We start from the raw sequence: 14,610 nt of genomic DNA on the forward strand, positions 1-14,610 counted from the left end.
AGCTCGATAATGAGGACATCTAGATGAAATTGGTTATTACCATGTACTGCTAAGGAAGCTGTGGACTGCTTATCCCCACACACACAGGTATAATCACCAGCATCGTTCTCATTTAGATTATGGATCACCAGTTCTGCAGTGACATCCTTCTGCCTCATTTTGTATTTCTCACTAGGTTTGAGTACTGTGTGTCCCTTTTTCCACTCCACTGAAGCGGTCTTGGTCAGCTCACAGCGCAGAGTCACTACTTCACCCTCTGTGGCTTCCTCATTTCTTAACTCTTCTTTGAAGAGAGCAGGAAGGGCTGAGAAACAAAGGAGCAAACATTTTCATGATATGCAGTTCTTGGCCACCAGAAAAATGAACCTTGATGTTTACCAGTATCTATCCATGCCTAGTTATTGACAGGAGGTTCATCTCACAGAAGGAAGATACTAATTTGTATCATAGCCACAAAAGGGTCTCAAACAGTGGGTAAATTTGCCGATTGGTTTAGAGATGTATGGAGAATAAACAGCAGGAATGGGAAAACTTTATGTATGCTCAAAACTATAACTTTCTCAGTGTAATTCAGTCCAGGAAAAGTGATACAGCAGGTTACACCATGATGAGGGAAAAAAGCTAAAGAGAAAAAGAAAAGGCTTTACCTTATGCGTTAAGGATGCCTACAGACCTAGCCTGAGAGTTGGAATGAGGCTGAAGAGCAGAATCAGAGAGACCTCTTGGAAGTGCTTGCGTAACAATAAAATGGAAAAAGGATGATGTCTCCATTGTAGAAATCTGCTGTAAGACCTTCACACTGGGAAATTCAGATGTATCCTAACACCCTGTCCCTTTTGGAACAACCAATAGAACCATTCAGAACATCAGACTGGATGGTAATTTTATAATATGTACTGTGGGAGCAGTAGGAAGGGACAATGTCTGCTAAGCCTTTGGAATGGGGTGGGGACCACTTTTGGATATAGAATATATACACAAGAACAGGAGAGGACAAGTCCTGATTCTAACCAGCAAGAAATAAATATTTGAGAATACAGACGTGGAAGATAGTTGGGCACACACCAATTATGAAGCAGGAGAAGCTTATGGACTTTAGGACAAGTAACGATGGAGAAGAGCAAAAAGAAATTCTGTGGGCAACAAGAAAGCAAGCTTCAATAATTGAAGAATTGTTACTTATGATGAAACAGAAGCAAACGTAAAGGACAAGGTAGTTTAAGAGAGTGGAAAACTTCTCAAAGAAACAATATTAAAGGCATAATACTACCTCACTCCAAGGATCATCAGGAACAGCCTGCCTAATCCCCAAATTCTTCAATGTCCTGAAACTCAAGAGACCTATAAAATACGGGAGGTTTAGATGAGTGCGAAAGAAATACTACGGAATGTAGAGGCAAAACCAGAAAGGCCAGGTTCCCTGCATGTCTCAAGAAGGTGAAGGGCAGTTCCCCACTCCTGGACTTGGTCACCTCATGGACAAAGAGACCAACACGAAAGAGGGGCTGGAAGGTAATCTGAAAAATGATGCTGATATTAAATGTCTCCAGATGCAGCTGAATGCTGTATGTAGTTGTACCCAGCAACCGGGTGGCAAGATCATTATTCCAGGAGCTTTCTCTGTCCTTGCTCACAGTTCAACTTGTGGCTCTCGGCTGTACCAGAATATTAGCATGCAAGTCCCAGAAACCTGGCCAGCCTAAACTAGAAGGAAACAGAAATAATACAATGACATTCTGTAAGTAGATTAGAAGGAAGAAGGGAGAAGTTGGTCTACCTCTCTTTCAGGAATGTAAGTTGACGGTGAGTGATACGGGGAAAGCTGAAGTGTTTAATTCTTCAATATTAAAGGTTAATGATAGCTAAGAAAGTAATAGGAATTCTGGCTAGGATAAGGGGAAAAAAAAGGGATTAAAGAATATGTAAATAAACTGAATATTCTCAAAGCACCTTGGTGTGATTAAATTTGTCCTGGAATACTTAAGGTACAGGCTCAAGCAATATCAGACATTAACAGTTACATTGCAGAAATCAAAGAGAATGAGTGATGTTCCACAAATGAAGAAAAAAATAGAAACTCAGAGGTGAAAAATGTCTCACAGATTGAAATATACACGTTAGTTCTTACCATGTAAACCAAGGGTCTAAGCTTCCAGACAGCCAAGAAAGATCCAGGCAAAGTCAATGGAGCCAATAGAGCTATCTGCTGACCAAACGTAAACGCCTGCTGTAAGGTGAACTGGATGTCTCGCTGACTTCCATTGACTGTGTTGACTAGATCTCCATTGACAAAAATGTGGATTTAGGAATACTCACCGGTCTTGATCTACAAGCTGAATCCCATTCACAGTGCTTGTCTTGGAAAAAGAGAGAAGAGGGGGGCAGCAGAGAGAGGATCCAAGGAATTATGGCCATTTCAGCTTAACTTTAATTCTTTGAAAAACACTGTAGCAATACACTTGGACTTGCCAAGAGCTTTTCTCTTCATGAAGGAGTGGTCCAGTGTAATATTTCTTGATGTAGATTAATAAGCTTCACTGATAGAAAGACACAGTATATGCTGTACAGTTTTATTTTAGTAAAGCTCTTACTTTAACTTAGGTATAAATGGAACTACAGCAGGAAGCACTACTAATTTGAAAAATCACAGTCAAAGAATATTCAACCGTGATTTACACTCACAATGAATGAATGAGATGAGCAGAGTTCCTCAATACTCTGGAGCCCAGTATTATTTAGCATTTTCTTTAGTGACTTGGACAATGAAATGCAGAGTTGTCATTAACTTTACAGATGATGTCAAGGTGGGAAGGGAGGGAAGGTGAAAGCACTTTGTTAAACTGGATTAGGGTATAGAAGACCTTGATGAAGCAGTGGTGAAAAAATAGGCTGCAATTCAGCAAGAGCAGGTGCAAAATACTCTATTTAGGAACAATCAACACCACAAATACAAGATGGAGAACAATAGGCAGCAGACCTGCAGAGAGGGATTTGGGGTTACAAGAGATCATGGAGCAAATGCAAGTCAAAAAATGCATCTCTGATGTGAATAAAGCAGTCATCATAACAGGGATGTATAAAATGGAGTGTCACGTGCAAGACACATGAAGTCCTTCCATCCTACTCCACTCTGGCAAAGACTCAGATGGAGCGCTGTAGTCTGCTTTTGGCCACCACACTTCTAGAAAGATGTGGATTAACTGAAGATGGTCCAGAAAGCAACAAAGATGAGCTGAAGTCTAGCAAACATGACCTATGAAGAAAGAGTAAAAGGATTGAAGATGCTTAGTCCAGAAAAGAGAAGACTGAAGTGAGACACGATGAAAGTTTTCAAATCTGTAATTTCAAATCTTAGTTTCACAAAGAAGAAAAAAGCAAATATTTCCCCACTTCTACAGGACACAGGACAAGAAGTAATGACTTAAGCAAGCTCAAGAAAGACTTTTGTTGAAATTAGGAAGAACTTTCTGGCAGTAGTGATAGCTAGGCAGTGGAATGAGTGTCCCGGGGAACTGCAGATTCTTCACCACTGGAGGTTTTTAAGTGCAGGCTAGATAGAGGTGATGGCAAATTGGGGCTCAAGAATGGACCAGATGACCTGTAGAGGTCCTTTCTAATTCTGTTTTCCACGGTTAAATTGGAAGTTCAAGACTGAACCCATCCTTGTTTTATTGGCAAATATGATGATAAAGAGGTCTGGGCAGTAAAGCAAAGAAATCGACTCATTGACCTACTGAATCTCCAGGTGAGCAAGATGGCTGAAACTACTTCTTACTGTCCTATGTTAATAGCGGAAATAAAGTTTCCCTCTCTTCCAAGGAAAGCCTGCAGATGAATTTGACTGAGGACTCTGAAGTACTCTCACACTACAATGCTGAGTATTCTGCAATACCAGAATACAAATCTACATGATCCTTGCTCAGAGTTATATAGAAAAGTTGTATTGAATCAAGTTTTATTTGCATTATTTAAAATTATCTGTCAAATCCTAATACAACTTTAAATCTAAGATCACTCTTTTTTAAGAGGTATGAATGTTCCTGCTGCTCCATCTCTCTAGGCTCAAGTCCAAAGTAAGTAAAACAGAACAAAAAACACAAGCATGTGGCACCCTTCAGCCTTCAGTGTGGTGCAAAGCAGCGTAGCCGTGCACCACCAAGAGCAAGGAGAAGAAAACAGGGAAATGTTAGTATAATCAATGGAACCACAGTTCTAATTAGAATTAGATAAAATTCACAATAAAAACAAGAAAATCTGTTACCGACAGAATTAATGATGGCAAGATTAGAGAAAGAACTCATTGCGTGTCAGTACTGAGGCTTCCAGAGGAGATGGGAGAAACATCACACAAAAAATTTCTCATTTCTGTTTTCTTTACCATGCACTGTCAGTGCTGCAGTAGTTTTCTCGTCTCCACACACACAGGTATATTCCCCAGCATCCTTGACTTCTAAAGCATGGATCAGCAGTTGTGCTGTAGTACCTTCCTGTCTCATAGTATATTTTTCACTCAATTTGAGCACTTTGTGTTTCTTTTTCCACTCCACAGAGGCAGCCCTAGATAGCTCACATTGTAGCGTGGCTGTTCCACCTTCTGTGGCTTCTTCATTCTTCATCTCTTTCTTGAAGTGTGCAGGCAAGGCTGAGGAGTTCAAAATGAGCAGAATGTATGACCATGGCAGCTATTCAAGAAACTTTATCTGTGGTCTGTCAACCCCATGTGACAAGCAATGCCCTCCCTAATCAAGTAGGATTGATAACCACTCTGAGAACCATAAAACAGTGACTTTGGAAAGCTGGAAAACACCTGATTCGTAAGTCAGAGCTTTTTTATGGTATGGTCTATGGCATGAAATGGAGAACCAAACCAATCTCAACTTCGTCAGACTCTGCAAGACTGAGCCCTACCTTACATTAAGTATTGCCTACCAGAATAGAAAATAAAGCCTAACTAGAGTGTCTTAAGTTCTATCACAATGCAAATCATTACTGCAAAAGTTCATAAGTGAAACTATACCTGAGGCAATAATCTCACTTTTCCATGAGATTTCTCCTCAGTTAGTGGTCTAGCAGAATTTGACCGTCAAATTATTCTGAAACACTGAAAACTGTATCAAAACTATCTCATCGCCAAATAGTAATAGTCTCAATTTTAGGATTGTAACGTCTTTACAACGAACATCACAATAATACGATTTTCCTTTTTTAGCAACTATTACTGAACATGAGCAAAAAAAGGAGTTAGTACCAAGTGAATATGTAATTTTTTTGCAACAAACACCTGGTCTGTGCCTGGTACCGACTAGTGCATTCAGGCATTTATGCCCATGTCCAACCACACATTGCTAAATTCATCAGAAACAGGGCTGCAGTTCCAAAGCTGATACTACCATGCTCTTAAAAAAAAAACCAGGTGGTTGAAAATAATCCAATTAATTTGTAATATTTTTTTTAATTTTTTTTTTACCGTTCACTTTTAGCGCAGCGGTAGTTTTCTGATCTCCATAACAGCATGTGTAATCTCCAGCATCTGTCAGATCTAAATCACGGATCACCAGCTCAGCAGTTGTGCCCTCACATCTCATGGTGAACTTGTCATTTGTCTCGAGGGCCCTGTCTCCTTTCCTCCATTCCACAGCAGCTGCGGGCTTGTTCAGTTCACAGCAAAAAGTGGCCATGCCATTTTCTGTGGCTTCCACGTTCTTCAACTCTTTTTTAAAATGCGGAGGAAGGGCTGAAGATCACAGGTGAAGAGAGAGCACTTTAAAACTGAGGAAATACTGAATCTTGACTGCTCCACTGGATTAAAACCCTTTAATCACTAAAAGTTTTAGAACATACAGTACCTGAGAGTCAAACAATGATTTCACCCCTGCCTTATGCTTTGCAACACGCCACGCTCAGCATGTCACAACTGATTTGGAAATCAGTGTTGTAAAACTACAATTTCAGTACTGCAAGGTATGCTTTAAAGGCATTTTAAGATAGAACAACAGAAAGCTGATCTCAAGATTTCAAGAAACTACGCACAGCTCTGTCTTAAGATCAGATGAACAATTAAAATGAACAGTATGTTACTTAAAATTTCAGGCTGCAATGTTTCGTTCTCACCTGCCTTTCTCAGCTCTCATCGTAACAGAATACCTTTCAATTCCATTCAAGAAAAACAAGTAAAATCTCAGTGATATGCCTAGAGAAATTAATTAATGGAAATACTGAAAGTGCTATTTATGACTTCACCAAGTTCTTCATTATCTGCTTCCAGACTCCATTAACATGAAGGAACAGGGACAGAAAAGAATGTATGGTCCTAATTCTGAGTCCTAAGAGAAGGACTTTCAGTAAAAGATATTCCCAGTGGTTGATACAGCGGCATAATAATTTAAAATAATAGACAGGATCAAGACCGGTTTGTGATCCTGTATGAGATCACAGATGACAAAGCACAAAATCCCTATTAAACTCATGTATTTTACCATGCACTGTCAGGGATGCAGTAGTCATCTTGTCTCCGCACACGCATGTGTAATCTCCCGCATCTTGTTCCTCCAGGCTATGGATTGTCAGCTCAGCAATGGTATCCTTCAGTCTCATTTTGTACTTCTCGCTAGGCTTGAGCACCTTTTGCCCTTTCCTCCACTCCACCGGAGTGGGTTTAGTTAGCTCACACTGCAGAACGGCCGTCCCGTTTTCTGTGGCTTCCGTATTGACAAGGTCTTTTTTGAACAGTGCAGGCAAAGCTATGGGACGTAATATAAACAGAGAGGACGTCAAAATCATTCACCAGACCTTGAGGAACTTAGGACTAGTTCCTGAGGCCAGTCCTTCACTATTACGGGAAAACAAATCATATACTCTTGAAAACCGCTCCTATTAGAAAACTACTGCAGGTTCTCACCGGGATAATTGCCACCATGACCTGCTTCTAACATTGACTTCTGCAGCATGCTCATCACTTCCCAGCTGATTCCAGTAGCCCTCTCTACCTATTTCAGACTGAAATCATCTATCTTGAACATTAATGACCTGACTTTTGATTGAAAGTCATCGCCCCGGATGACAGCACTGCTAGCTGGAGATCTCTACCTTTCCTGACACCGTAATTTATCTTTCTGGCTCAGAAAAAAAAATTAGTAATATAACTTCAGGTGCACCTTTCAGCCACCGTTTCCAAGGACATAAAGGCTCTAATATCAGGAATACAGGGTGGGGGTTAGCAGCATTCAGCAAGTTGCCTTGTGGTGTGCCACTAAAGTAAAAAGGAAGCGACTTGCACAGGGAAGAAAGGGCCAGCTCAGAGGAGGAGAGGAATAGAAGTACCTCCAGCTGGGAGAAAGCAGAGGAAGTAAAAGCGTGAAGAAAATCTGAGAGAAGAGAGTTTTGCCTCCACAGTTTTGCCCCTGTCCTTAGAAGCATCTTATCTTTAAGATATATCTCGAATAAAACCCATTCTTTCATCTGTTGGAACTGTATGTGAACTGCTTCTTCTGGAGGGGCAAGCAAAGCTCATCGCTATTCACCACGGCAGACACAGGAACAAAATCTCTTTCACTACTCCCTGAATCAGGACCTGCGGAATAATGGTTTGGGGCTTTTTTTTCTTTGGAAAGTACCATTTCCTTGGCAGAATATATCACAGTCCTGCAAAACAGGAGGACAGTCATATGTTCCTGAATGGAAAAAACCTCTCACTAACTGAGCTCAGCTTTTTTAAAGAACCTGAAGGAAAGTTAAGCACTGAAATCCACTGACGTCGGTGAGACACGAGGACAAACCCTCTGAGAATAATCTTATTGCTGGAGATCTGCTCACTCTTGGCCTTACATGCAGATGCCTTTTTCACTTTCAAAAAGCGCAGTCTAACACGAGAAATTCTCACACCTGTTCTTTACTTTGCTATAAAGCCATCAGTTTCAAACTAGCAGACAGTGGGAGATGGGATGAAACACAGCCAGCAAACCAAGAAAATGCTGCAGAATCAAAACATCAAAGCGAGTGGGAAAGAAACCTCTCAAAGAAAAGGGATCTCCTGAGATACTGCTATCGTAACGGAGAATGGCTTTTTACCATGGACTGTCAAGACAGCCGAGGTCTTCTGATCTCCACACACACAGGTATATTCTCCTGTATCTTCTACCTCCAGATCTCGGATCAACAGCTCTGCAGCGGTATCTTCTTGTCTCATCCTATACTTATCACTTGGTTTGAGAGTCTTGTCCCCTTTTTTCCACTCTACTGGGACACCGACCTTGCTCAGCTCGCAGTGCAGAGTGGCTGTTGCACCATCTGTGGCTTCTCTGTTCTTCAATCCTTCTTTGAAAAATGCAGGCAAAGCTGAAGGACAGCAATATGAGCAGTGAGATGTAATGTTCCAAAGAGTTAAAATTAAACATCAGTGTTTAATTTTCCTTTTCCCTCTTATCTTGAACTGATTTATCGATACAAGAACATAGATTCTCAATAGTCTCCATGAATCAGTATGAGGAAAGAAATGTCATCACCAGGAAAGGTTTCAATGCTTGCAGTAATCCGCAGAGGTATTTTACATGTACTCAGAGTCACAAATCAATACAAACAGAAGTAGAAAACCCCAATTTTTTTTCCTGTGAAATTTCAAGCAAAAAGAATAAATAATAATTTGAAATTTCTGAAAAAAATTGGTTTTCTTATATGACTTTTTAAACCATAATGGGAGGATGTTTGCTATGTTTTCACATATTTAAGCAAACAAAAAGACATTGTACATGGGAAAAAAAAAAGAAAAAGAAACACTGGAGTTTCATTCTAAATGTCAGTTTGAAATGAAATTGTTCATTTCAATACATGGTGGGAAAACAAGCATTTTCACCTGAACTGACATATCCTTTGAAACTTGTCAGTTGCAGTAAAAATCAAACTTCTCCCTGAGCATGGTCGTCCCTTAGAAGGTTTGGGCTTGCTTTACACAGGACTGTGACTGAATGCAATGGCAACTGGCCAGTACGTATAAAAGCACCTTGCTGTTCCAGGAATGGAGTATGGGAATAAGATTCCAGGGAATAACCTAACTGTTTGGAATTTTATGAAACCTTAAAATCCCTAAGTCATAATCCCTTTGAGGCAACCCATTTTAATGGGATTGAGCATAACGGGGAGTCCAATAAAGGAACTTTCAAGGGAAAAGCAAAATGACGGACCCTAATTAAAATAGTAGCAGTAACCCTGGTTGCCTGTACTCTGAGCTTGCACACCGATACCCCTCTTGTGCCACGCACCCCGGCTGCACTGACACCAATGGAGCACTTCATTGGCATCAGCGAGCTGTGGATAAGGGTCTGGCAGAAGGAAGGAGACGGTAGGGTAACCAGGTATCTGTCCAAAAGAACAGAGAAAACGGGATAGTTACTTTTAGTATGTGTCTTGTTTTGTTTGTTTTACCATGTACTGTTAAAACTGCCATAGTCTGCTGGTCTCCGCACACACAGGAATAATTTCCAGCGTCTGTCACGTCTAGATTTTGGATTATAAGCTCAGCAATGACGCCTTCGCGTTTCATTTTGTATTTGTCGCTTGATTTGAGCGTCTTGAATCCCTTCTTCCACTCCACGTTAGCAGCAGCCTTGTTCAGCTCACAGTGCAGAGAGACACTTTTACCTTCTGTGGCTTCTTCATCTGCCAGTTCTTTGGTGAAAAGGGCAGGCAGGACTGCAGAGTAAATGCAATACGGACACGGCATCAAAGCTGAGAAAGCCATGACCTACTCACTCTCTTCTCTTATCGCCCTGAACCCACATGTCTCTGAAGCCACAAGACCTTCTTCACACTCCAGGATTTTATTCCAATCTCTAACATTTCAAAAGAGAATTCAGTCTAATTTTTAATTTTCTTGTCCTCACACTTTACAACTTGCTTTAAAAGCAAGTCTCTTTATCTGCAAACTTAGCTGACAAGCCATCTATCCTTTACTTCATACACCATGAAAACAAAGGGGTAAAAGTAGAGGCCGTATTTCAATATGACAGCCAGAGCATTTTGTTTCCCATGAGAAAAACAGCAGTTCTACTGAAGTGCCTGATTCACGGCACTGTCTGTATATTTATAAATAGAGCCCCTTAAAACAGAGCAGTTACAAACATACTGTCAGTTTTCCGCAGAGATAAAGTAAATGCTTTGGAAGACTTAAGCCAAAATTGGTAAAAAAGGGGTGGGAATAGCAGGAACTTAAAAACAGGCTATTTTTCATTAAGATAGTCCTTGTGTAGCATCATACATTGATGAAAACTTGTTCCTCTTAGGAGCAACAAGTGTAACTGTCTAAGTTACAAAAAGTAAATATTATTCCCACTTTTAGGTCAATCCCTATGGGAAAACTTTTAAACAAGCAGCTCTACTGGACTAGGGAGATTGTGTTGAGCTGGGGACGTGTACTCCACTTGTCATTTGAACATAGCACCTAGGAAGACAAATAGCGCATCAGGAGGGCATCAGGTGAAAGGAAAGAGTGAGAAGGAAAACGGGATAGAAAAATTAATCAGCAGGGGGAAGGATAGAAAGTATACAGGGACCAGATGAAACAGGAGAAAAAGAGGAAGAGATCTTGGAATTATACAGGTTTACTTGGGGCATGTGCTGAGAATTTCTTTTTACCATTTACTGTCAAAGCAGCCGTAGTCTGTTGATCTCCACACACACAGCTGTAATCACCAGCGTCTGCCAAATCCAAATCCCGGATCATCAGCTCTGCAAAGGGACCTTCCTGCTCTATTTTGTACTTTTCACTTGGCTTGAGGACCTTAGTCCCCTTTCTCCACTCGACCGGGGCCGATTTGCTCAGTTTACAGTGCAAAGTGACTGCCTCCCCCTCTGTAGCTTCCTTGTTCGACATTTCTTCTTGGAAGAGGATAGGCAAGGCTGAAGGATGCAATACCAACAGAGAAGCAATCAGCACTAGATTGAAATGAACTGGACTCTGCTGCGAGTTACTGGGCTGCACTGTGTACATTTAACCAAAAATGCACTACTGCTAGGTGGATATAGTTGAAAGGGGGGTAAAACCTCCTAGAGTAGAGAAATATAATAGAGAAAACAACATACAACATAGCCGTGCTGTCTTAAAAAAAAAAAAAAAAAAAGTACAAGGGGATATTCTCTGATAGGATGACTGTTTGGCACCACAGAGTAGAGAACATGAAAACTCTAAGAAATCTCACTGACCAGGCTTCGGATGACCAGCAACTGCTCTCAAACATGTTAAGTTTGGGGCTTAATGAGAAACATGGGTAGAACGGTTACCATTCACTCTCAAAGCAGCTGTTGTCTTCTGGTCTCCACACACGCAGGTATAGCTCCCAGCATCCGTCAAGTCCAGGTCTTGGATTACCAGCTCAACAAAACGCCCTTCCCGTCTCATTTTGTATTTGCTGTCTGACATCAGCACCTTCCCGTCCTTCCTCCACTCGACCGAGCCCACCGCCTGGCTCAGCTCGCACTGCAGCGTGGCCGTCCCGCTCTCAGTGGCTTCCTCGTTCTTCAGCTCTTTTTTGAAACGGATTGGCAGGGCTGAGAGATGCAGAATGAAAAGGGATTGCAACCCAAGGCCCTGCCCAGATCTCTGGTCAGAGGCTGAACTGTGATTTATCGTATGACTACCTAAGCCTTATTCCAACACCCTTATCCTTAAACACATCTGCTTTTTTTTTTTTTTTTTTTTTTTTTTTGTGGCTGGTAAAAAAAATGTCTAGTAAATTGTTCTGTGGGAATCAAAGGATGCGTGATCTTGATTGGGATCATGCATACAAATGACACACTCATCCTCACCATTAAAGGTGATGAACCCTCCTTAACAGAAAATCCCAAGGAAACTTACGTTTCCATACTAATTCAGGAAAACATGCATGTATGTCAGCACCCTTCACTTGAGGAAAGGTGAGAAGACAACACAACACACACATGACATGGGGCATAATGAAAGCTGATCATGGATGGAGACGTGGGAAAGGAGTGACATGGCAACATGAAAAAGTGGAAGGATGAAAAAAGTAGAAGCAGGACATAAAGGTAGGTATTGTGAGGGAACGCACAGAAAGAAGGAGGGAAGAGATGGACAAAAACATTCCAGAGTTTCATGGCTTATTTCTGACTTTTTACCATTCACTGATAAGGCTGCTGTGGTTTTTTGGTTCCCCACTACACATGTATAGTCTCCAGCATCCTTTGGGTCCAGATCATGGATCAGCAGCTCAGCCAATGTTCCCTCCTGCCTCATCCTGTACTTGTTACTTGGCCGGAGAAGAGTGTGCCCCTTCCTCCACTCCACGGGGACCTCTCTGCTCAGCTGGCATCGCAGGGTGGCAGTCCCACCTTCCACAGCTTCCACGCTCTTCAGCTCTTTGACGAGCGCAGAGACGGCTGAGGAATGAAGCGTTCTCATTTTACTTTAGGAACAACATGACCAACTGGTGACGTCATACGGGACTTAAAACCAAATTAAATTCTCTTGGCACAGCTAATAAGCTCTGACCTACCTGCATTTCCAGGAGTCTACTTTCATTTACAATAGCACACCATGAGTTTGGGAGGAAATAAAAACAAAACAATTATTTCCCAATAATTAGAATATCAAGGTAATTACCCTTCTGCTGTCCAAATGCTGATGGTCACAGACGCATGAAAAGCTTGCAGAGAAAGTGCAGAAGAGAATTGCGTATTCTTTAACAAAATGTGTAGCTAAGGCCCTTCTTACCTTCCCGCTTAGAGCTCAGACAAGCACCTCTGTCCAGAGCAGAAAGCAGAACAGTTATTTCAGAGGCAAGGAAAGATATCTTGTTATCAGGTATATTTCATTGTTATGTTTTAACATGAAGTTATTGTCCTAGAAAACAGAGAACATAACGGACCTAGCCAGAGCTGCCTTTGGTTTGTACTGATCCCTTTCTTTTTTTTCTGAATGCTCACTATAAATGCGCAGGAGCTAGCAGGACCCTGGCAAGAACAACAACAAATGGTCACAAGCGGGTGTCTTATTCCTACCATGGATTTTGACGTGGGCTGTGGTCTGCTGGTCTCCAGTGTCACAGGTGTATCTACCCGCATCTTCTGGCTCTGCATGATGAATCACCAGCTCCGCCACTGTCCCCTTCTGCTTCATTTCGTGTTTGGCACTTGCCTGGAGCGTGGCTTCTCCCTTCTTCCACACCACGGTGGCATCAGCTTTCGTGAGTTCACAGCGCAAGGAGACAGATTTCCCCTCTTCCATTTCTGTGTTCTCCAGGGCTTGTTTAAAAAGGACAGGGGCAGCTAGAAGACAGAACCAGGGATTAGGAGATGCCCTTTTGACCTGCTGTACAACAAATGCCCCACGATAGCTGTCACCTCTCAACACCAGTCCTTTTCCAAATGAGCCCTAGACCCTCCTTTGGCTGCGTGGCATCAAGGTGATACTGCTTGGGAGCAGGAAGAAACCTCTCCCCAAGATGTTATCATCTCACTGAGTATTCCTAGGAATATGGGGGAATTTTCTCTCATCTTTAATAAGGACCCCTGCAGAGGCCTCTGGGCATCCTCACCTAACGAATTCCCTGCTGCTGCAGGGCTCTGAGACAGTATTCATACCCTATATCTCTCCTGCTTTCTGCTCCAGCACATACTACTTTTGCTCTACTACTATAAAGGTACTGTATTTTTTTAAGGGCTTTGGGGAGTTCAGGTGGCATCTGAGAGCCTTTAAAAAGGAAGTTTGGGGGAATTTGGGGGTCTAAACATTAATCAGTTGGCCACCTGCAATTTGCCAGGGACTGGACTTATGTTTTCATGTTCTTATGCTCCAGTGCTCCTGGTCACCATCTCTAACTCCGGTCTTAATCACAGACTTGTAAAATAGCTGTTAGGTCAGGAACTACAGCACGTAGGGTATAGAAAATGAGCCCTCTGCATTTACGTATTTTCTGCTCAGTGGGAAGTTACAGATTTAAAGTCCCAGGTGCATAACTTGAGATTACATGAATGAAATATATACAGGTGCTTACAAGTATGCAATTTTACCGTTAAATTTTATGTATGAATTTGTAGATTGCACTGCCACAAAGTGCTGTGTGGTTTTAATAGAAGCTCTATTAAGCAATGCATTAAGAAAGGGTGGTAACATATCTAACTCTGCCTACCATTTACTGTCACCCGAGCAGTGGTCTTCTGTTCCCCAGTGCTGCAGGTATAGTCCCCAGAGTCTATCGATTTGACATCTCGAATAATGAGCTCTGCCACGGTACCATGCTGCTTAAATTCATACTTCTCGCTGGCATGGAGAACAGTGTCTCCTTTCATCCATTTCACTGGTGTATCAGGTTTGCTGAGCTCACAGGTCAGCTTGACTTGTTTTCCTTCTTTAGCTTCTTCATTTTGGAGCTCTTGCTTGAAAAGAACTGGTATTTCTGAAAAAGAATATTGCAAAGGTTTAAGGAGACACACAAGATTGGAAATCACTTTTCCCTTTTTGTTTCAGGCTTTGTTATCGAGATAGAAAACCACAGGAACGGAAAAGCACTAGCAAACAGTAAACAGGTTCTGACAACTCACATCTGGCTGCCAGTACTCTACAGCAGCAAAAAAATATTTGAAACCATATGCTTATTTTCC

The 14,610-nt window shown here is 41.7% G+C and overlaps 1 protein-coding gene across 27 annotated transcripts in view; it reads right to left on the reverse strand.

The window, feature by feature from the left end:
* Nucleotides 1-14,610, reverse strand: part of OBSCN (obscurin, cytoskeletal calmodulin and titin-interacting RhoGEF) — a 194,343-nt gene that overhangs the window by 101,988 nt on the left and 77,745 nt on the right. For 21 of the 27 annotated variants that reach the window (XM_030007899.1, XM_030007913.1, XM_030007905.1 and 18 more), the window contains 11 exons: nt 14,139-14,405; nt 13,009-13,275; nt 12,127-12,387; nt 11,272-11,538; nt 10,627-10,890; nt 9,418-9,684; nt 8,068-8,334; nt 6,477-6,740; nt 5,468-5,734; nt 4,379-4,642; nt 41-304 (listed from right to left, as the gene is read on the reverse strand). In XM_030007899.1, coding sequence (XP_029863759.1) covers nt 41-304; nt 4,379-4,642; nt 5,468-5,734; nt 6,477-6,740; nt 8,068-8,334; nt 9,418-9,684; nt 10,627-10,890; nt 11,272-11,538; nt 12,127-12,387; nt 13,009-13,275; nt 14,139-14,405 — 2,919 coding nt within the window. The remainder of the gene's footprint in view (nt 1-40; nt 305-4,378; nt 4,643-5,467; nt 5,735-6,476; nt 6,741-8,067; nt 8,335-9,417; nt 9,685-10,626; nt 10,891-11,271; nt 11,539-12,126; nt 12,388-13,008; nt 13,276-14,138; nt 14,406-14,610) is intronic. The other 6 variants (XM_030007920.1, XM_030007919.1, XM_030007894.1 and 3 more) reach the window with 5 other exon arrangements.

The sequence above is a fragment of the Aquila chrysaetos genome, chromosome 3 (assembly GCF_900496995.4).
Source record: "Aquila chrysaetos chrysaetos chromosome 3, bAquChr1.4, whole genome shotgun sequence".
In the NCBI taxonomy this organism is placed as follows: domain Eukaryota; kingdom Metazoa; phylum Chordata; class Aves; order Accipitriformes; family Accipitridae; genus Aquila; species Aquila chrysaetos.